General features: G+C 50.0%; 1 protein-coding gene across 2 annotated transcripts; it reads right to left on the bottom strand.

The window, feature by feature from the left end:
- Nucleotides 1–2,112: 2,112 nt before the first annotated feature.
- On the bottom strand, nucleotides 2,113–22,117 carry USB1 (U6 snRNA biogenesis phosphodiesterase 1). 2 transcript variants are annotated; one of them, XM_059998846.1, is made up of 7 exons: nucleotides 21,962–22,117; nucleotides 20,934–21,100; nucleotides 18,988–19,171; nucleotides 8,291–8,344; nucleotides 5,902–6,007; nucleotides 4,266–4,349; nucleotides 2,113–3,212 (listed from the first exon to the last, which is right to left on the bottom strand). In XM_059998846.1, the coding sequence occupies exons 1-7, from the start codon at nucleotides 22,057–22,059 to the stop codon at nucleotides 3,108–3,110; spliced, it is 798 nt and encodes a 265-aa protein (XP_059854829.1). In that variant the 5' UTR covers nucleotides 22,060–22,117; the 3' UTR covers nucleotides 2,113–3,107. The 2 variants fall into 2 exon arrangements, with proteins under 2 accessions (XP_059854829.1, XP_059854830.1); XM_059998847.1 differs by lacking the exons at nucleotides 2,113–3,212; nucleotides 4,266–4,349 and adding an exon at nucleotides 4,871–5,096.
- Between the last annotated feature and the right edge of the window lie 675 nt (nucleotides 22,118–22,792).

Raw genomic sequence — 22,792 nt, 5'->3', positions numbered from 1 at the left:
TATCTAACTGAATGTATCCTCAGTCACCCAGCTTTAAACCACCACCCCCATCTCACCTCTATCTTTTCATCTAGCCCCTAACCTCCCCGCTTTTTTTCCTGGAGTCTTTTGAATTAAAGCCCAGACACCTCATTTCACAGCACAGTTTCATTCTGAGACCCTGCTGTGGTGTGAGAGGTTATACAAACAGCTCTGGATCCGAAGCCAGGCCAGGGGTTCCTGCCCAGCACGAATTTACTTACTGGGCAAACTTGAGCAAGTTATCTCCCTTCTTTGCGTTAGCCTCCTCATCTGTTAAAGGAGATTCTGGCTCAGGTAGAGACTGAGATCCCTCGCTCAGGAAAGGAAAGGCACTGTGGGCTGGACCCAGGCCCAGAGACCCCACCCCCACCCCTGGCGCCCCCTGCGGGCCCCCTGGGCTTCTGGTACCAAGACAGGGAATAAACAAACAAGCCGAGGTAATTTCCCGCTTCCTTGGAAACAAAGCTGGGGTGGTCTGGAGAGGCGTGTGGAGAGAAGGGAGAGTGCCAGGTGGAAAAGGGCCAAACAGGCCGAGAGATGATGATTTCTCTGCCCTGCGGGGAACATCTGAGGACACCGAGGCCAGATGTGTTGATTTTGCACCCTCCCTGGTGTGATAAGATCCCCCTCGAGAGCGTGTCTTTATTCTGAGCCAGCCTGCCGAGGGGTGGACCCCAGCCTGCTCTGGTCTTGCCTCCTGTCTCCGGAGCACATCTCCTCTTATGGAAGAGCCCCAGCTGCTCTTGCACTGTCAGCGTGGCGCCCGTGAACGCACCCTCTCCAGCTGCACTCTCAGTGTCTGGGTGCCCGCCAAGCCCTGCCGCCTGCTGCCCCTCCCCGCTTGGTGGATCTCCTGCTTCCTTCCTCTATCACCACCTTCCATCCTCTCTTGAAGAGCCGGTTATTGATCTTGGCCCATTTATCAAAGTCGCTGTACGCTAATTCCATCCGTGCCACGTCTTCCCCCAGGGGCCTGGCCGGCCAGTCTGTCCTCCTGGGTTTGTTAATGGTGATGCTACATGACATGGGGGCCCCTCCCAGGAAGAGCGAGTGCCTGAGATGCAGGCTCCATGTCCCTGATGAGGAAGATCAGGGGGTCTGTGCCCACAGAACCCGCCTTGTTGGAGGCTTGCCTCCATCCTGAGGTTGGAACCTGTAGGAATTTCGGTGCCTTTGCTTGTATCTCCCAGTCTGAGATGTGCGAAGGTTGGGGATGGGGATTCTTCTCTGCACCCTGTCTGCTACCACCATCCCCCCGCATCACTGCGAGTATCCAGAGGGCCGGAGGAGTCTGATTCACCCAACTGCCCAGGTCGGGGACTGGCACAGAGCAGGTGCCAGTAAGTGCTGGCTGCACAGATTTGCCAGGAAGGATGGCCGGCTTCTCCCTCTCCAGCCCGCGTGAGCGCAAAAGCCAGAAGAACTGACTGGCCAGTCCTAGTTGAATCAGCAGCTCAATGCAGAGGGCTTGGGGAGGAAGGGCACAGAGTGTGATCTCCTGGGTCTCTCAGCATGGCGATGGGGAGCTGGCCTCAGGAAGCGCAGATGGGAGGCACGGTGGGGGCCAGAGCCACAGGCCCCCTCTCCCCACATCTTTCCCTTGGGGGCTCGAGGTGGAGTAGGGAGAGCAGGCCTGGCAGGCTGCAAAGGGCAACATTGAGGTTAGGGCCTTACCTGACTTCTCACGTGACCCCAGGCAAGTCATGGAACCTGCTTTTCTGGAAAAGCAGAATAATCATTCCAACCCAGTTTACTTTTCATGGGTTCTTGGGAGGAACAGCTGAGAGGGTCCTAGAAAGGACTCAGAAGTGTTATAGCAGGATCGCCTCTAAATGTCTGTGCTTACGCCCTGGTCTAGGTGCGGTGTGTGCGACCCTCTGGCCAGCAGGCCTGGCAGGCCAGGTGACCCCACCCTGTACTGAGGCACCCTGTACTGAGGCATCGCTAAGGCCTCTCCCAGCCACCTTAGACGTCGTAACAGAGACTCCCGAGAGCACCGCCAAACTGTGAAGCAGGCTGGGGAAGATGGGGGCAGAGGAAAGTCATCTTTGCACCTAGTTGAAAAGAAGTGGTCCAAAACAAAATCCAGAATAAAAATTGCAATTTTTATTTGCTGAACCTAATTTTAAACTAAAACATCAAAGTGTCTCTTTCTCCATCACTAGAAATCAGATGGCAACTGGTCGTTTGCTCCCCGAGAGGGCTCGGAGAAAAACAAAAACCCCTGTGCAGCCCCTGGCCTTTCCTCTGCAGCCCCTGGGGTTGCCCGCAGGCCACAGCAGGCAGCTGGAGGCAGGAGAAAGAGAACTCTGCCTGGTGAAGGCTCCTCTCTGCTTCTTTGGGAAGCTGATGGGAAGCCAGAGGTCACAGAGCGTTGGAGGCCTGGCTTAAAGCCACCAGTCAGGCCAAGATGAAACATCTGCTCAAGTCTCCCCAGGCACCTGGCTGGGGGTGAGTGGGAGGAAGGAATGGAGAAAACTGATGCTAAACCACAAATTAGCACCCTGGGCCTTGGCCCTGAAATGGCCTCTGCTGGCATAGGAGGGGGTGAGACTACAAACAAATAAATAAAAGCGACACCGTGTCAAGGAGGGAGGATGACAGGCCGGTGGAAGCACGCTATGTCAGGCTTGAGCAGAGATGAGTCAGGGCATGATGGCTTACAAAACTCCTCATCTGGGGCCAATGGCATCAAAATGCAGACAGCCCACGGAGCTGTGGGGAAGGGGCCATTTGTTGGAGGGACTACAGTGGGGATTCAGGCTGAGTCTGGGTGGGCTCACCAGGTGACCCCCCATCTTTTGTTGTGTCTTGTTTTAGGCATAACCACCACAGACCTAGAACTAGGAAGCCCTGGCTGCCCTCTACTGGTGATTTCTGGGGATGATCGCAACGCAGCAGCACCCAACCTGCAACCCCAAAAGGGCCAAAAGAGAACCAGCTCCCGGGGAGGAGCAGAAGCGGCTGCACATTTGGCCGGGCCTCCCAGTGGTGGGACTGGCAGCATCCCCATCAGTCTGAGTGGGTTCCTCCATCTCTGCCTGGCTGTAGAGGGCGGGGCCCAGGACAACGAGGGCCTCTGGTGCTCACTTCAGAGGCATCGAGAAGAATTTGTTCCCAGACTTGCAGCGGATCTGCTCGGCGTGCGCACGCAGCAACGTCTCGGAGTCTTCAAACTCACCCACGATTTCCTTAAACCAGGAGAGGACCATCACGTTAAGGGGAATCAGGGACCCCGAGGGCACTGCAAAGAAAGCCAGCCTACTGAAATCCTTCAGAGGTTAGGCCTGCTCGGGGGAGGCTGAGGGCCACGCAGGCGCCAGGCTCTCCAGGTTACCTTGTCTAATCAGCTCTGCAGTCTTGTGAGGTCAGTCCTATCATCCCAACTTTGCAGGTAAGGAAATGGATGCTCAGAGCCCTGGACCACAGAATCCAATAAAACCAGGCTTGGGACCTGGGTCTACTGGAGCCTGAGACCGGAGCACCTTGCTGCCTCCAGAATGATTAGACCAAGAGCAGATGTGGCTACTTGATGATGGCCCACGGGCTGTGTCCCGTCTGCACATGTGTTGTCTGGCTCGCAAAATGTTTTCTTAAAAAATACATATTGGTTGCCAGCATTTGAAAATAGAGGGATTACCCACAAAAATTAAGATTTCTGGCTTCTCTTGAAAAACAGAAGTGCTTGCAACACGAGGTCCACATTCCTGCATGGCAGCTGCCTGCACCAGGGGTGAGTACCGGCTTCTCTGAGGGCACTGACGGGAAAGTGAAAGATATCCCCTACTTATCACAATACGAGAAAGGCTGTGAGGGTGGACGTTCTTTAGACCTGGTGCGTTTCACTCATTTCCAGCACCTGCCAGGCCCCTGGGAGCACCCGAGCCTTTGACCTCTGGGTGAGGGTCTAGGACTTCAGGGGAGGCCCGCAGCATCCTCTCAGATTAGTGTTCTAGGGCAGGGCTTCTCAAATTTTAACGTGCACACAAATCCCTAGCGATCTTGTTAAATTCTGATTACTTAGATCTGGATTGGGGCTTGAGTGAGTGTTGCTAATAAGTTCCCAGGTGGTCTGGGACTGCACTGTGAGGCGCAGGGTAAGGTGTTGGGGTCTCTGGCTATGCCAGTTACTTCCTATGCCAGGATTCAGGTTTGCATGCCTAATCCTCAGCGCCTGTCAGCTCCCCTCCATCCCCCAGCTTCTGGGGTTCAGCACCTTCCATGCTCCTGCCCTGGGAATTCACCTGTAGTTCCCGCAGGCACTGCCCTTCCAGCTGGAGACGTGCATCACCCACGCACCAGGCCAGACTGATGTGGAATGAGGGGTCCTGCAGAGGAACGGCGGGGAGACAGGCGGTCACCTGGAGGTCGTGGCAGGCGCAGACATCAAAGCAGCTCTGTGACAGAGTTGTCACGGTATCCCTGCTGCATCCCTGACCTGATTCATGGGAGACTAGATCCTCAGTGTTGATCCCAAGCACCCTCCACAGACAGATAAAATAGCCCTGGATTGGTCCCTGCTATGGACTGAATTGTGTCCCCCAAATTCATATATTGAAGCCTTAACCCCCACTGTGATGGTATTTGGAGAAGGGGCCTTTGGGAGGTAATTAGGTTTAGATGAGGTCCTAAAGGTGGGGCCCTCATGATGGGATTAGTGCCCATATAAGAGACGGCAGAGAGCTGCTTCCTCTCTCTTTCCATCATGTGAGGACACAGTGAGAAGACGGCCATCTACAAGCCAGGAAGAGAGGCCTCAACAGAAACTGACCGTGATGGCACCTTGGTTTTGGACGTCTAGCCTCCAGAACTGTGAGAAAGTAAATTTCTTTTTTTAAATCATTTATTTAGTTAGTTTTGGTTGCATTGGGTCTTTGTTGCTGTGCGCGGGCTTTCTCTAGTTGCAGCAAGTGGGGGCTACCCTTCGTTGCAGTGCGCGGGCTTCTCATCGCGGTGGCTTCTCTTGTTGCGGAGCCCAGGCTCTAAGCACGCGGGCTTCAATGGCTGTGGCGCTCGGGCTCTGTTGCTCTGTGGCATGTGGGATCTTCCCGGACCAGGGCTTGAACCCGTGTCCCCTGCATTGGCAGGTGGGTTCTTAACCACTGTGCCACCAGGGAAGCCCGAGAAAGTAAATTTCTATTGTGTAAGTCATGCAGTCTATGGTATCTGGTTATGGCCGCCTGAGCTAAGACAGTCCTGTTCTGAGGCTCTCCTTTACATATCATAGAGAGTCATTACCTCTGGAATGTGGAAGAGAACACACGTCCCAGATTTAATGTTTTCTGATCAAAAATATTTCAAGAGATGACATACTTTTTAAGATGAACAAAAACCAAAATGTCTAAAATTATAAAACTATAAATTATCTCCACTCAAATTCATACTTATATCTCTCAGCATGATTTTAAAAGAATATATCAAGCAAAACCACTGGCCCTTTAAAGCCTTGATATTCGACTTGGAGTTCAAGTTCCCCTAGAGGGCACGGGGCAAGGCACAGGAAGGCACAGGAAGGTATGCGAAGCTGCAACTCTACCTGGAGTGTCAACGTGACTAAAAAGTATTGGGGAAAACTACTTCCTAAAAAATATAAAAATAAACATGGATACATTATAGAGTAGAAGACATAAATCTCATGCATATTGAAGAGAGAACAGAAGATTTGTAAGAAATGTTGGACCTCCGCTGGGCTGCATCCGACTACACCTCAGACCCTCAACTCTCCAGGGTTGTGTGTCCTCTGAGGGCTGGCCGAATGGACACTTCCCACGGGCAAGTTCTAGAGGGCTCTTCGGTTTGCCTCTAACAAGCGTTTCTTTAAGACTGATTTTATTCCTATTAGAGATGGGTCAGTGGAGAGAAAAAGACGCTGCTGATTACCTGGTAGAAAGTGGTGAGGTCAAACTCCTCCATGACCCTGTCCACCTCTGAAACCAGGTCCAGGAATTGGGTGTGTCCCGAGGTGACCTCGAGTCCAACAAAGGTCCTGGGGGGAGACAGAGGTGGAGACCACACGGGCATGAGACGCAGCCTGAGAACAGAAACCATCCTCGAGGGGGCAGAGGATGCGACAGAGGAAAGCCGGGAGGGAGGGAGGTCTGGGCCGTGAGTTCAGTTCGTTTCCCTGCTCCCCGAGCTGGCTCTCCATCCTTCCCTGGCTCTAATCGCACATCCCCCCTCCTTCCCCAGGGTCTAAGAGCCCTAGCAGGGCCGTCTTCATCTGCTGCTGCCAAGGCTACGGACCCCCAGGCTGTGGCGCCCAGGCTTGCCGGCCTAACTCCCATGTCGGACTCTTTCTCCAGGGCTTCCCTCTCTGGCACTTCCCTCTCCCTCCCGTAAGCACCCTCTAATCTCTAAAACCCCTCCCTTGAACCCACACCCTCAGCCAGCCCCCATCCCCTGCCCGGTAAAACGCGCGTTCTGACGATTTGTCTCCCTCAGCAGTCTCTCACGCCTCCCCGCCCATCTTCAGTCCACTCGGCCAGGAACCGCTCCTGTCAAAGCTGCCAACCACCTGTGTTCCTGAACTCAGATACTTGACTCCTCCCTCCCTGAAGCCCTTTTTTCTCTTGGCTTCCAAGAGACCACCCACCACACCGTCCTGGTGTGACCCCACCTCTGGCCTCCTGTCCAGTCTCCTCTGCCGCTCTCTCCTTTCCAGCCTCTAAATGGTCAGGGGCTGCAGAGCCGGCGACGCCTGCCCTCTCCCGCAGGCTGATCTCACCCAGCCCTGCTTTCAGTATCACACAGCCCGATGGCTCCCACATTTCTATCTCCGGCTGGCACCTCTCCTGTATACCCACTTGTGTGTGCGACTCTTCCACCCGGGGGTCTCACAGGCGGCAAAATCCACCAGGTACAAAGCAGAACTTCTCATCTTCCTCCCACAGGTGTTTCCCATCACAGACAACGGGGCCATTTGTCTATATTTACCTAGCTGTTGAAACCCCAAACCCAGGAATCTACTTTGATTCTTCCCCTTACTGTGCACAGACCCAACCCACTGGTAACTCCAGTTGATTCTACCTCCAGTATATCGGGAATGTGTCTGCTTCTTGGCTCTTCCACTGCCATCCCCCTAAGCCAGGCCACCACTGGCGCCTCACCTGTCTGCTCTCCCTGCATCCAACCTTGCTCTTTTAGATCTTTTCTCCACTCAGGAGCCACAGACACAGACAAGATAGGGCTGGACTGACGTTTACAAACGTAAATCGGATCACGTCTCTGCTTAGATCCCTCCGATGGCTTCTGTGACACTGAAAATCCAAACTCCTGACCTTGACCTTGAAGGCCCTGCGGGAGTTAACCCTGCCTGACTCATCTCCTCACACTCTCCCACGTGCTCCCCAAGTTCTGCTTCACTGGCCTCCTCCAACATGCCAGGCTCTTTCCTCCTCAGTCACCTCCTTGGCTGTGTCCTCTGCTTGGAGGCTCCTGGGGTAGCTCTTCCCAAGGCTGATTCCTTCTTGTCCTCATGTCGCCATCAAATGCCACCTTGCTAGCGCCCTCCTCGGCCACTTGCTCCAGACTATCGTTTCACACGATAGTTATTAACGATCTCATTTCCTTGTTTATTGTCTGTCTCCCCTGCAGAATGTGAGATCCCACAGAGCAGAGACTATGCCGACCTTTTCACTGCTGATCTGTAGTGTACGGCAAGTGCCTGGCACCGGGAGGTGTTTAACAAGTTTGTGCAGCATAGAATGAATGAATGAATGAGCGAATGAGTACTCTTCTCAGAGGTGCTGAGAGCAGAAGGCAGCTCAGATCCAGTGAGTGGATCTGACAGGGAGGCTTGCTTTGAAGCCTTGATAACAACAGTTTCTTCTTATGTTCATCTCATCCTTGAATGCTTTTATAAAACTTGTTTCGTTCATCTGAGCTTCACAACTGCCCAATGATGGATGCTTGGAAATGGGACAGGATGTGATGGATGATGTGACAGCTTGGAAATGGCAGGTCACAGAGGTTGAAGGTATGAGCTCAACGTTAAATTGCAGGCAGAGCTGGTCAGGCACCCAGGTTTTCTTTGAGTCTCAGACTTTTCCCACTAAACCAAGATGTTGTTCTCTCCCTCTGCTCCTCCTCCCATGCTCCCTGAGTTATTTTTCTTAATGAAAGGTTCAGATTTGGGAACAGTTGCCCTTGTAGTCATAGGGCCGGTTAAAACACAAACAAACAAAAAATTGAGAGAGACAAGGCCTCCTCAAGTCTTTACTCCAAAGAATCCTCTTCTGGAAACAACTGGGGGCAGAGTGGGGAGACCCACCTGGTCTTCTCTTGATTGGTGTAAATCTTTACCCGGTCGGCAGTAAAGCAGAATCTGAAATTTAGAAGAAGGACCACATTTCAGGAAGAATAATAAGGAAAAAAATCAGAGAAAATAGTGTATATTAAAAAACATCACTTTGAAAATTCAGTTAACTCAGTTCACATTTAGTATTGTCACCCTATTATACAGGTGGTAAACTGAACCCTAAAATATTAGAGCTGGGCAAGACCTTAAATAATCACCCAGTCCAGGTAACACATAGCTTGACTCAGATGCCAGCAAAAATTTTACTTTATTAAGAGCAGCTGATTCCAATAAGCGATTTGCGACTACCCCAGCTTTACTGATGGGAACTGAGAAAGTCATTAGGCCGGTGATAATAGATCACTTAAGAGCCAGTTTTTTTCTTTGCAGGTTAACAAAAACCAATTCTGATCCAGTCTAAGCAACAAGAACATTTCCGTGTGCCTGGGCTGAGCTTGGGGATCCTCATACAACTCTGTGAGGCAGGTGCTACAATGACACCCATTTTACAGACACAGAAACTGAAGCTTGGTGAGGCTGAATTTGGTGAGTCACAATTTGAGCTTCAATCTGCCTGATTCCAGAGCCCTTGCTCTCACCTGATGCTTTAGTGAGGGGTCTCTGTTGGTGTGAGACTGCCGCAGAAATACCGTCACCCACCTCTCAGATCAGTTACACGGGGACCATCAAATTCTGCCAGGTAAGTGCTCTGACCCTGGCTGGTTCCGCCTGTGTTCTCTGGGACACCAGGTGATCTCAGGGAACAAACTGGCTTCCTGCCCTTCCTGGACCAACTTGGCAAATCCCATTACAGGAAACACTCATTTTACAGGCTCCAGGCCAAGCTCTCACTCTCATCTGAGGGAACACAACAACCCAGCTTGCCGGTTAGAATCTCACAACTTGTCCGAGGGCACGAAGTCAGTTAACTTTTGGCTTTCCTGTCAGCCTTCAGCCTCCTAGTGCATCCCTTCTGGGGAAAATGTAAGGGGTGATAGAAGCAGCAGGAGCTCGGTTAAGTGTAGAGTACCTGCCAGATGTCCTGGGGTGGACATGGGGCGTTTGCACCCAACTATAAAGGGTAATTTTATGCATTGACTTGACTGGACTAAGGGTTGCCCAGATAGCTGGTAAAACATTATTTCTGGGGTGTCTGTGAGGGTGTTTCCAGAAAGATTAGCATTTGAATTGATGAACTGAGTGGAGCAAATTGCCCTCTCCGGTGTGGGTGGGCATCATCCTACTTTTCAGAATAGAACAGAAAGGCAGAGGAAGGGCAAATGCACGCTCTCTCTGCTGGAACTGGGACATCCAGCTTCCCCTGCCCTTGGACGTTGGGGTCCTTGGTTCTTAGGCTTTCAGGCTCATATCAGTCATTACGCCACCGGTCCCCCCATCCCTCCCCGGTGCTCAGGCCTTTGGACTCATGCTGAATGACACCACTGGCTTTCCTGGTTCCCCAGCTTGCTGTTGGCAGATTTGGGACCTGACCTTCATAACTGCGTGAACCAATTCCTACAGTGCATTTCCTCCTATCTCTATTTACTCTCTCTATCCTATTGGTTCTGTTTTTCTGGGGAACCCTAATACAGGTGTTGGCACTGAGAATGGTTCTACAGGAACAGAATTTTAAGGATGAGTTTTCTGAATTGGTTCTGGGGTTTCTGGAATTCGCTCTCTAATCTGATTCGATTCAAAGATGCTAATGACTGTTATCTCCAGTAGTAAAGAGAGCACTGATAGGCTGCACGGACTGTTTCTGGAGATGTGAAAATGTCTTCCTTGATACCACTCATCAGCCATTTATTAGAAGCAAGGAGCTGAGTGACCCTATATGCTACTTGCGAACATTTTTGGAAAACTAAGGAATATAATGATGTTGGTTGGCTGCTCCTAATGTTGCTGGACAAAGTGGTGAAATGAAAAGATGAGCTCAGGGTATTGAATTCCCAACTCAAGCATAAAGGACCTAAGAGCTTCTCGGTGTGCCCTAAAGGAGACCTTGATTCCCTGTAGCTGCAGGGCTGAAATTGCTGAAAATCAAATCTGGAACCTTATCCTGCCATTTGCTGAATTATAACACAAGTTGAACTCCTCGAACAAGCAGGATTTTACAGTTACAGTGAGGGCACTGATTGGGAAAGTATGGGGACTTGTGGGAAACTCTGATGAAGCTCGGCATATTGAGCCCTTAAATTCTTTTTTTTTTTTTAATTTACTTTATTTTATTTTTGGCTGCATTGGGTCTTCGTTGCTGCGTGCAGGCTTTCTCTAGTTGCGGTGAGTGGGGGCTACTTTTCCTTGCGGTGCGTGGGCTTCTCATTGCGGTGGCCTCTCCTGTTGCAGAGCATGGGCTCTAGGTGCACAGGCTTCAGTAGTTGTGGCTCGCGGGCTCTAGAGCACAGGCTCAGTAGTTGTGGCACACAGGCTTAGTTGCTCCACGGCATGTGGGATATTCCCGGGCCAGGGCTCGAACCCGTGTCCCCTGCATTTGCAGGCGGATTCTTAACCACTGCACCACCAGGGATGCCCGAGCCCTTAAATTCTGATGAGTCTTCTCCGACGCAGTGGAAGTGTCCTCCCCCACCTAGTGTTATGGACCTTTCCACCTTTGAGGGGATTAACCCTGCATTGCCTGAGGAAATGGTAATGGCCTCCCCTGAGGCAGATGCCAAGAAAATGCTGAGTCCCCTCAGGACCCACCTCCAACACCCCTCTTTGCTTCTAGACCTATAACTAGACTCAAGTCCCAGCAGACCCCCTAAAGGTGAGGTACCATGTGTGGCCCACGAGGAGATGTGCTACACTCCAGAACTATTTGAGTTTCCTAACATATACAAGCAGAAATCCAGGGGACGTGTGTGGGAATGGATATTAAAGGTGTGGGGTGGGACTTCCCTGGTGGTCCAGTGGTTAAGAATCCGCCTTCCAGTGCAGGGGACGCGGGTTCAATCCCTGGTCAGGAAATTAGGATCCCACATGCCGCAGAGCTACTGAACCTGAACGCCACAACTAGAGAGCCTGTGTGCCGCAACTACAGAGCCCACACGCTCTGGAACCTGCGTGCCACAACTAGAGAGAAGCCCGTGCACCACAATGAAAGATCCTGCATGCCGCGACTAAGACCCGACACAGCCAAAAATAAAAATAAGTGAATATTAAAAAAAAAAAAAAAAAGGTGTGGGGCAACGACAGAAGGATCAAAAGTGGGATCAGGCTGAATTTACGGATATGGGCTTGCTAAGCGGAGATTCGGCATGTAATGCTGCAGCTCCGGGAGTTGGAAAGGGGTCTGTTTGGTTAGGTGGCTGAAACACGGACCAAAAGGTGGCCCACAGTGAGTGAACTGGAAATACCTGGCCCGCAAGGTGGGCGTAGTTACCGTAAAGGACAGCAGAGTCGAAGCAGCAATCAGAAGTCTGACTTGTGCAGACACAGGGTGTTGACTGTTTCTAGAAGTGACATAGATAGGAAGCCTACTAAATTCTTCCTTCATCTGTATAAGCAGGAAAGTTCTAGGCCAGGTGAGCCAAAGTCTAACTTGAATCATAAAGGCAGAGTCATGGCCCCTCAATTCCCAGAATGGAGCCAGTTCACAGACCCAGAGCCGCTTGAATGAAGGGGAAGTCGGGTCCCCTTGAGGAAGGACCCCGGTACATTACTACAAATTTATACTGTTAATCTTTCTCCCAGCCTTCCCCAAAGGGACCTATGCCATTTTACCAGGGTAACTGCGCACTGGGGAAAAGGAAATAACCAGCCTTTGGGGAACTACTGGACATTGGCTCTGAAATGACACGAACTCCTGGAGACCCAAAATGTCACTGTGGCTCATCACTCGGAGTAGGGGTTAATGGAGGTCAGGTGATCAGTGGAGTTGTAGCTCAGGTCCATCTCACAGTGGGCCCAGCGGGTCCCCAAACCCATCCTGTGGTTATTTCTGCAGTTCCAGAATGTATAATTGGAATAGACATACTCAGCAACAGGCAGAATCCCCACACTGATTCTCTCACCTGTGGAGTGAGGGCTATTACGGTGGGAAAGGCCAAGTGCAAGCTATTAGGGCTGCCTCTACCTAGGAAAATGGGAAATGAAAAGCAATACCGCATCCCTGGAGGGACTGCAGAGATCAGCGCCACCATCAAGGACTTGAGAGATGCAGGGGTGGCGACTCCCACATCTCCATTCAACCCCCGTTCTGTCTGGGCAGAAGACAGATGGATCGTGGAAGATGACAGTGGATGATCATAAACTGATGATTGGAGGTGGTGGCTCTTCCAGATGTGGTTTCATTACTTGAGCAAATTAACACATCCCCTGGTTCCTGGTTTGCAGCTGTTGATTTGGCAAATACATTTCCCTCCATCCCTGTCCATAAGGACCAGAAGCAGTTTACTTTCAGGCCAGCAATGCACCTTCACTGTCCTACCTCAGGGCTATAGCACCCTCCAGCCCTATGTCCTAATTTACTATAGAGGGTTTGCTCACCTTTCCCTTCCACTAGATATCACACTGCTCCAGTACATTGATGACATTATGTTGACTGGACCTAATGAGCAGGAAGTGGCAACTACTCTGGACTTATTGCTAAGACATTTGTGTGTCAGAGGGTGGGAAATAAATCCAACTAAAATTCAGGGCCTTCTACCTCAGTGAAATGTCTAGAGGTCCAATGGTGTGGGGCATATCGAGATATCCCCTTTGAGATGAAGGATAAAGTAGTTTTGAAATAAGGTATGTACCTCTTTTTTTTAAACATAATGCTATCGCACACTTTATAGACATAACTTTTATGTGCATTGGGAAACCAAAAACTTCGTGTCATTCACTCTATTTTATTCTGGAACAGAACCCACAGTATCTGTATCTGCTCTGAATCAGCAGCCACATATGGTGCTGTTTCTCTTGTAGCCAGGATTCACAGGGCCAGGAATCAAGGGGTAGAAATGGGAGTGGTACCACTCACCATTGCCCTAGTGATGCATTAGCAAAACGTTTGCTTCCTGTTCCCACAAGTTCATGCTCTGCTAGCCCAGAGGTCTTAGTTCCGAGGGAGGAATGCTTCCACCAGGAGATGTAGTGCTTCCACTGAACTGGAAGTTGAGACTTGCCACTCTGGGCTCCTGTACCTTTGAATCAACAGACAAAAGAGTTACAGTGTTGGCTGGGGTCATTGATCCTGACTACCGAGGGGAAACTGGACTACTACTCCACAATGGAGATATGGAAGAGGATATCTGGAATACAGGAGATCTGTTAGGGCATCTTTTAGTATTACCATGCCTACTGATTTCAGGCCAAGGAAAACTACAACAACCTAATCCAGGCAGGATTAGTAATGGCCCAGAACCTTCGGGAATGAAGATTTGGGTCACTACCCCAGCTAAAGAACCACAACCATCTGAGGTGCTTGCTGAAGGCAAAGGGAACAGAGAGCTAGGTAGTGGAAGGTAGTTGTAAATATCAGCTACGACCGTGTGACCAGTTACAAAAATGAGGGCTATAATCGTCATGAGTATTTCCTCCTTACTTTGTTATGAATACGTCTGCGAGTATATATACACAGGACACCTCAGGGACACTGCAGATTTGGATCCAGAGCCCCACAGTAAAGTGAGTCACACAATTTTCTGGCTTCCCAGTGCATATAAAAGTTACATTTATACTACACTGTAGTCTATTAAACAAAGCCATTATGTCTAAGGAAACAATGTACATACCTTATTTTTAAAATACTTTATCGCTAAAAAATGCTAACCATCATTTGAGCCTTCAGTGAGTCATCATCTCTTTGCCGGTGGAGGATCCGGCCTCGATGTAGGTGGCTGCTGACTGGTCAAGGTGGTGGTTGCTGAAGACTGGGTGGCGATGGCAATTCCTTAAAATGAGACGACAATAAGGCAAACGATGAAGTTTGCCACATCGATCAATTCTTCCTTTTATGAATAATTTCTCTGTAGCATGCAATGCAATGCTGTTTGATAGCATTTTACCCACAGAACTTCTTTCAAAATTGGAGTCAATCCTCTCAAACCCTGCCACTGCTTTATCAACTAAGTTTACGGAATATTCTAAGTCTTTTGTTGTCATTTCAACAATCTTCACAACATCTTTACCAGGAGTAGACTGCATCTCAAGAAGTCACTCTTTTGCTCATCCATAAGAAGCAACTCATCTGTTAAAGTTCTATCACAAGATGGCAGCAGTTCAGTCACATCTTGAGTCTTCACTTCTAATTCTAGCTCTCTTGCTGTTTCCATCACATCTGCAATTACTTCCTCCAGTGAAGTCCTGAGACCTTCAAAGTCATCCATGAGGGTTGGAATCAACTTCTTCCAAACTCCTGTGTATGTTGATATTTTGACCTCTTCCCATGAATCACAATTGTTCTTAATGGCATCTAGAATGGTGAATCCTTTCCAGAAGGTTTTCAAATGACTGCCCAGATCCATCAGAGGAATCACTATCTATGGCAGCTACAACCTGATGAAATGTATTTCTTAAATAGTAAGACTTGTAAGTAATAAGACTTGAAAGTTGAAATTACTCCTTGATCCATGGGCTGCAGAACTGATGTTGTGTTAGCAGCATGAAAACAACATTGATCTCATTGTACATCTCCATCAGAGCTCTTGGGTTACCAGGTACATTGTCAATAAGCAGTAATATTTTAAAAAGAATCTTTTTTTTCCTAAGCAGTATGTCTCAACAGTGGGCTTAAAATAGTCAGTAAACCATGCTGTCAACAGATGTGCTGTCATCCAGGCTTTGTTGTTCCATTTATAGAGCACAAACAGAGTAGACCTAACATAATTCTTAAGGGCCCTAGGATTTTTGAAATAGCTAGTGAGCATTGGCTTCAATTTAAAGTCACCAGCTGTATCAGCCCCTAACGAGAGAGTAAGCCTGTCCTTTGAAGCTGTGAAGCCAGACACTGACTCCTCTCTGGCTATGAAAGTCCTAGATGGCATCTTCTTCCAATAGAAGGCTGTTTCATATATTGAAAATCAATTGTTTAGTGTAGCCACCTTCATGAATTGTCTCAGCTAGATCTTCTGGATCAGTTGCTGCAGCTTCTGCATCAGCACTTGCTGCTTCACCTCACGCTTTTATGTTATAGAAATGGCTTCTTTCCTTAAACCTCATGAACCAACCTCTGCTAGCTCCAAACTCTTCTTCTGTAGCTTCCTCACTTCTCTCAGCCTTCAGAGAATTGAAGAGGGTTAGGGCCTTGCTCTGAATTAGGCTTTGCCCTAAGGGAATGTTGTGGCTGGTTTGATCATCTATCCAGACCACTAAAACTTCCCCCAAACCAGCGAAACGCTTTCTTATCATTCTTGTGTTTACTGGAGTAGCACTTTCAATTTTGTTCGAGAACTTTTCCTTTGCATTCACAACCTGGCTAACTGGGACAAGAGACCTAGCAGCTTTCAGCCTACCTCTGCTTTTGACATGCCTTTCCTCACTAGGCTTAATCATTTTTGGCTTTTGATTTAAAGTGAGAGATGTGTGACTCTTTCTTTCACCTGAATACTTAGTGGCCGCTGTAGGGTTATTAATTTCAACATTGTTGTATCTCAGGGAATAGGGAGGCCCAAGGGGAGGGAGAGAGATGTGGGGGAATGGTAGGTTGGTGGAGCAGTCAGAACAAACATATTTATCAATTAAGTTTGCCCTCTTATATGGGTGTGGCTCCCGGCGCCCCAAAACAATTACAATAGTAACATCAACGATCACTGATCACAGATCACTACAACAAATGTAACAATAATGAAAAAGCTTGAAATATTGCAAGAATTACCAAAGTGTGACAGACACAAAGTGAGCAACTGTTGTTGGAAAAATGGCACTGACAGATTTGCTCAATGCAGAGTTGTCACAAACCTTCAGTTTGTAAAAAATGCAGTATATGTGAAGCATGATAAAACAAGGTTTGCCTGTACATATGTTGAGCAGATATCTGTTTTCCTCTCTTATTCCCTTACCATGTACCATAATATGTAGTGACTTTATACTAGTATTCAAGTATTGTTAATTTTACATCATAGTATTCAAGTTATGGGCTTTTAGAAGAGTAAAAAGTATCGCCCAAGATTACCTCCTCTTCTGGGGAAGGGATTAATGCATTTTCAGATGTACACTGGACGTTGTATCATGTTAGGCAGAATTATGACCTTGTTGTGGTCTTAATTTAGAGATTAAGTATGGTTTAAGAAGATGCATATGTGTCAAGTTGATAAGGGGTGGACTTGAGATGGTTAATTTTATGTGTCCTCTTGACTGGGCTAAGGGATGCCCAGATAGCTGGTGAAACATTATGTTTGGGTTTGTCTGTGAGAGTGTTTCTGGAAAGACTAGCATTTGAATTGGTGAACTGAGTAAAGCAAACGGCCCTCCGCAATGTGGGTGGGTGGGCATCATCCAATCTGTTGAGGGTCTGAATAGAACAAAAAGGCAGAGGAAGGACAAACTCCCCCTCTCTGCTTGAGCTGAGACGTCCATCTTCTCCTGCCCTCTGACACTGGCGTGCTGGTACTCAGGCTTTCAGGCTCACACCAGGACTTAACACCATCAGCCCCCTGATTTTTAGGACTTTGGAATCAAACTGAATTACACCACCCGCTTTCCTGGTTCTCTCCTTGCAGATGGCCGACAGTGGACTTCTTGGCCTCCATAACCACATAAGCCAATACCTATAACAAATCTCCTCTTATGTGTATCTGTATACATCTTATTGATTCTGTTTCTCTGGAGAACCCTGACTAATACACCAACCAACACCCTTTCTCCTGGTGATCTTATATAGGAGGACTGCTCTCCCATTTTGTGCTGGTAGAGTGGTCAACCTGCCCCCACCCAGGGGTGTGTACTTGACAGGCCTGGACAATCAGAGCATAGCATTCCCTCAGTCACAGCCATAGAATCAAAGGTGCACTACCCACTCTTGGTCATCTTAGGCTCAACCAGTCAAACCTGAAGAGGCCACCCGGCCCAGCTTCCTTCAGGATACAGGCTAGGAAACACTGCACCAGCAGGGCAGCACCAGGGAGGGCCAACCCAGTGGTCCAGGGGCTGTTCCCTAAAAGAGCAAGAGAACAAGCTATATCCACCCACCCCAGCCACCCTGGGGAGCAATACCTCTTGTAATAGCCCTTGCGCAAAGTTTCCAGAGGCCCAGCAAGGGACCTGCCTAGGTAGGGAACCACCGCATGCAGGGAGGCCCAAGCCATGGTTTCCCAGGAGGGGCTTAGTTCACTCACAGTCTTCCCAGCCCAGACATGACGTGCTCATAAGTCATTTTTACCATAAGTGACGTGGCCCAAGAACACATCTGGCATTCTACCTTTATCCAGGGACACAGCTAGAAGCAGGATAACTGAAGCATTCTCATGTAGAAGGGGAAAGGACTTGCTGCCATCTGACGTCTCCCGGTCCCATGTATGAAGCCAGTGCTACCTCTAAACATTTTAGTTACACCAGCCTATAAATTCCCCCTGTTTAAGCCACTTTTGGTTGGATTTCTGGCACCGGCGATCAAGAGGGTCCTGACTAACATACATGACTCAATAAAAAGAGGGATGGGGGCTGGATTAGGGAGAGAGATGAGTTTTAGTCCTGAGTCGCTGGCTAACTGACTGAATTGGAGCAAATCCCTTCCTCCTCTGGCCCCGAGTAGGGGCTACACAAAGTGGGCAGTCCTCCAATGGGGCAGAGTAGTTCTATGGAATTCCTGGGCCTCGGGCCTCCTGAACTGCGAGGGTGGGGCTTTGGCTAAAAGACTTCTGTTTTTATCTCTCTTACCCAGCTACACATCAGGGATCTGTGTAACACCTCATCAGAAGAAAGGACTCTGCAGATAAGACCAGGAGTAGAAAACCACCACCTGGATGGCTTCTTAGGCTCCTACTGGAACCAACATTCAGAGGATCCAGAGGAGGATTTCTGGGCTCTCTCTCTCCTGCTCAGTCATTCAACAAACACCCATTTGATGCCTATAGTGAGCAAAGCACCTGGACAAAAGCTGTGGGGTAATTCAGAGAGCAGCCGCATTCCTGGCCTGCAGGAACTTGGGCTCCAAGCGGGAGATGGGACATGGGGATGACTGAATATGGATATGAGGATGAGTGGAACGAGCACTGGGGTGTAGACAAGCACAGGACAGCAGGGTCCCTGGGCCTGAAGAATTCTGGAGGAGATACCAATTAGGACAGCCTCAGTGAAGGAGCAGTGCTTTGATCTGGCCAAGTCTCGAAGGAGGGGCATTTCTAGTGGAAAGAAGAGGTATGAAATAGTCAAGGGAAAAGAAGCCTAGGCTGGCAGATAAAACCAGAGTGGGGGTGAGCTCTGATCGTTCGCCAAGTGCCACGTTGAGGGTATGCGTGATCTCATTCACTCTCACAAGTCCCCCTCTGAGGGAGCCACCACCACTCCCCTGACCCGCACACAGGTAAGGCTCGGAGGCTTCCAGAGCTTACGTGGCACGCCCAAGGGCACATGGGATGAAGCGCGCAGCAGGCGGCTCTGGGAGATGTTCGGTGTGCTAACCTTTAGGTTTGCCTGCTTGAAGGGGTAGTGCATCCCACAGGTCCATCCCCACAAGAGCTCAGGACAGGAAGAGGAGCCTTGAAGGGGAGGGAGATGAGGGGCAGAGGGAAGCACTGGGCACTCACCTCTGGAAGGAGGCCACGCGGTCTTTCAGAGCCTGCACGAAGGGGAGGATCCAGTGATGGCGCAGAACCACGCTCTGGGACAGGCTGAGGTGGAAGGCCTCCATCCTTACCAGCCGGGGGACGTATGTCTGTGCGTGGGGCAGCAGCACGTCAAGCAGGTCCAGGAACTCCTCCCTGGCTTCATCTGGAGGGGAGGAGTGGAGAGGGTGGGCCATTCTCTTAGCCAGGGTGGCATGGCTGGATGAAGCCCAGAAGGCGGAGAAAGGCTTTTGAGAGTAGCCTATGTCTATGTATTTCGAATAATACTTTAATATACATTTATGGCTACAGAAGTAACACATACATGCTCTTTGAAAAGAATTCAAGTGAGAAAAGAAATATGTGACAGAGAAAGTAGGGGCCCCTGATATCCTACCGCGTACAGCAGTGGTCTCCAAACTACTGTGATTGCACAGGCCCTTAGTCAACCAAGCTTGCCCACATACCCACAATAAATGTGTATTTATTTCTAAATTACAAACATGTGCTACACTGCAAAATTGTGTGTGTTATAAAATGTACACTTGGAACAACAGAAATTTTAAAAGATGAGATAAAGAGAAACACATTAAAAGGTTTTAATACTTTTCTCTCTAGTGGATCATCTTGATCTCGTCCCCAGGCACATACAGCCCACTTTCAAGATACTACCCTAGAGATAAAGGCTGTCAAATGTGATGCCTATTTCCCCAGCCTTTTCTCAGTGCATGTACTAACGTATATATCTTATTTGTTAAAAAAGATGAGGGCATACCAGTTCTTCCATTGGCTTTCTCCATACAACACTATATGTTGGACAGCCTTCCTCTCATTACATAAATCAAGCCCATAATTACAGCTCCACAGTAACCCATAATCAGAAACAGTTCATTTTTTTAATCAGACATTTAGAATCTCCTGATTGTTCATAAAGACAAAGAATGCAACAAGGACCACCACTGTATTTTCACAGATTATTCATTTTTTTTAACCAAACATGTGACTAGAGCTGCATGGTTAATAGTCTGCTCACAACTAATAACTTACTGGATTTGCTCAAGTGCCCTGTAGAGTATGCAGTAGAGAGAATCATTCTCATTCTGTGGATGGGGAAATGGAGGTTCCAAGAGTTTACCTGATCTAACACAATGTAATAAGAGCCACCACATTCTCCGTGTATCATGCTAAGAACTTGACATAGATTATCTGATTTAATCTTCACAAAAGTCCTAGAGGATAGGTATTACTACTATCCCCATTTTAGAGGAGACTGAGGCTCTGAGAAGTCAGCAACTTACTAAAGGGCACACAGAGCAGTGGGTACTGGAGTGAGGTCAGACTCTGAACCCTGGGCATTTTCTGCCTGCCGCTCACTCATTAGGGCTAGGGTGGGGTGGGACTGGAGGCCAGCACACTGACAGCCCTCTTTGAAATAAAGTACCAGCTACAGCTGCAGTCTGGGATGGCCTTGACACTCTGCCCTAGACCCTCCCTTGGTCACATCCTCATGAGCAGGGAGAACAGTATACACAGGGTTAGTAAAAAATATTTCAGGCAACGAATTCAAAACTGAACTGTACAGCACAGGGAACTCTGCTCAATATTATGTAACAACCTAAATGGGAAAAGAATTTGAAAAAGAATAGATAAATGTATATGTACAACTGAATCACTTTGCTGTACACCTGAAACTATCACAACATTGATAATCAACTACATCCCACTGTAAAAACAAAGGCCAGAAAACCTGAAACCAAGTTAACAGAAAAATTCCCTAGTTTTTGAAACTTGTTCTCTCTCTGTTGAGTTAATCTCTTTCCCACCACCAGTGTCAGAGGTTTCTGGCTTCTTCCTCCTTGTTGGGGCCAGCTTCCTCCCATAAGGGGCACCTGTCAGTGTCAGCCACGTGCCTGTCATGCGTTACTCACATGGTACATAGACGTGGGTGGCCCAGTTGCCCCGCTCATGGGGAAAGGTGCGCACCCGGCCCCCATGTTTTGTGCTATCATCCTCAGGCCTCTCCTCGGTGCCTGGGAACATGTCCAGCACACTGTCGGGTACTGGCAACTTCTGGCTGGGAAGGGGGCTCTGGCCCCTGCAAGAGAAAAGAAGAAATCAAGCACATTTAGCCTCTTAGCATTCTCTACCTCTGTACACACAATGAAAGTTGTAACACCTTGTACCAGGTGAGTCTGCGTGTCTATTTCTCACCAGGAGCTGTAAGCAGCTTCTAGATAACCACAAAGCTCTTTCCCCAACACTGTCTCTTTGGGGTCTCCCAACGGCTCGCGGAGGCAGACTTTAGCAGGGAACGTGGTCCCCATGGTTAACAACGGGTCAAGTGGCAATATGTGGTTCAGAGGTCACATGCCCTAACTGGACAGGCCTCAGCTGGAATGACACTTCCTAGCTCCGTGGACTTGGGCAAGTCACTGTGGGCCTCAGTTTCCTCATCTGTACAGTGCACTGCAACCTGATAGGGCTATTGTGAGATGAACCGGGACACTGCTTGAAAAGCACTCAGGATGCACCAGGCTTGGCAATTAAGAACTGAAGCTCCACAAAGTAGGAGACTTGGATGGTTTTGCTCACTGCTGAGTCCCCAGTCCCGAGCCTGGCGCAGAGAGGGTGCTCAATGAATATATACTGGATAAAGGAAAACACTCTCCAAATGAGGAAGCAGACCTAGGGTGGTACAGCGGTGCGCGCCGGGAGACGAGTGGGCCAGCGGCGGAGGCTGGACCCGAGCCCACGTTTCCTGCCTCCTAATCTTGGCCCAGCCGGGTGGGGGCACTCCGGGGCTTTGTCCAAGGCTGTCCTCCGGATCCTCCCTTCCCCCGGTGCCCCTTTTCCTTCCCTTGCGAGCAGCCCGGCACCCTCCCCAACCACCCCAAAGCTCGGGTCCGGTCCGGGTGCCAACCCGCACCCTCCCCAGAAAGTCTTCCTCGCTCCTCACCGACTGCAGCCTCTAGTCCCCGGCCGGACCCGGGCCCCGGCCTCAGCCTCATCCTCGGAGCCGCTGCTGCTGTAGCCCACCAGGGGCGCCGCACTCATGGGGGACCCCCTTCGCTAGGGCACAGCCGGCCCGCCAGCAGTCGAACCACACCCGGAATTCCTCTGCGCCGGAAGTGCTCTCCAGGGGGCGGGGCCCGGATTAGCACCGCCTCGGGGCGGGGTCTGGGGCGGGGCCCGGCAGGACCCGAGCCAAGAGGCTACCCACCTAGACTACGCTTGCTGGCTCGCCGCGCCTTGACCACTACCTGGACCCTCCCGGAACCGCCATCCTCAGTGTGCCCATTAAACAGATCGCTCTCGGCTCTGACCTCTCTGTCCGCTGCTCGGTCTGCAGCAGCTCGGGACCTCCCAGCAGCAGATGGTCCCTGGGTCAGAGGTCAGCGCATTAGACCCATCGGAGTCTAGTGCCCTCACCCTTGCCCTCGCCGTCCGGGCGGGGTCAGAGGTCCCGGGGCCTCTTCCTCAAGCAGGCCCAAAGTACGAGCTCCGGGGTCCCATCCCCTAAGAGCGAGCTGAACAGTCAGAGGCGGGTCAGTTCCAGAAGTTCAGAGTCTAGGAGGCCCCTCCTCTCAGGTTCAGGGGTCGGACCGGGGACTGGGTCCTGGGAGCTCCCACCCTTATGGCCGAGTAGGGTGGTCAGAAACAGAGCGCCCTCCCTGGGTCAGCTGAGGCGTGCCGGCCGAGCGACTGGAGAGCCGGCCCGGCGCGCGCGGCTGTCCGACCCGGCCCGGCCGCGGGGTCCCCGGCAGGGGGCGGCCTCGCTCCACGCCGC

Source organism: Delphinus delphis, chromosome 20, assembly GCF_949987515.2.
Source record: "Delphinus delphis chromosome 20, mDelDel1.2, whole genome shotgun sequence".
NCBI classification, from domain to species: Eukaryota; Metazoa; Chordata; class Mammalia; order Artiodactyla; family Delphinidae; genus Delphinus; species Delphinus delphis.
The sequence above is the reverse complement of the archived record's forward strand: the minus strand, read 5'-3'. Positions and strand labels throughout refer to the sequence as shown.

What these genes read in the sequence shown, in the direction of transcription:
- USB1 (XM_059998846.1), bottom strand. Translation starts at nt 22,059, where the DNA reads ATGAGTGCGGCGCCCCTGGTGGGCTACAGCAGCAGCGGCTCCGAGGAT. An exon ending in GGGACTAGAGGCTGCAGTCG is followed by an intron (nt 21,101 to 21,961) that starts GTGAGGAGCGAG and finishes TTTCTCTTGCAG; the next exon opens with GGGCCAGAGCCCCCTTCCCA. An exon ending in ACCTCACCACTTTCTACCAG is followed by an intron (nt 4,350 to 5,901) that starts GTAATCAGCAGC and finishes GTTCCTCTGCAG; the next exon opens with GACCCCTCATTCCACATCAG.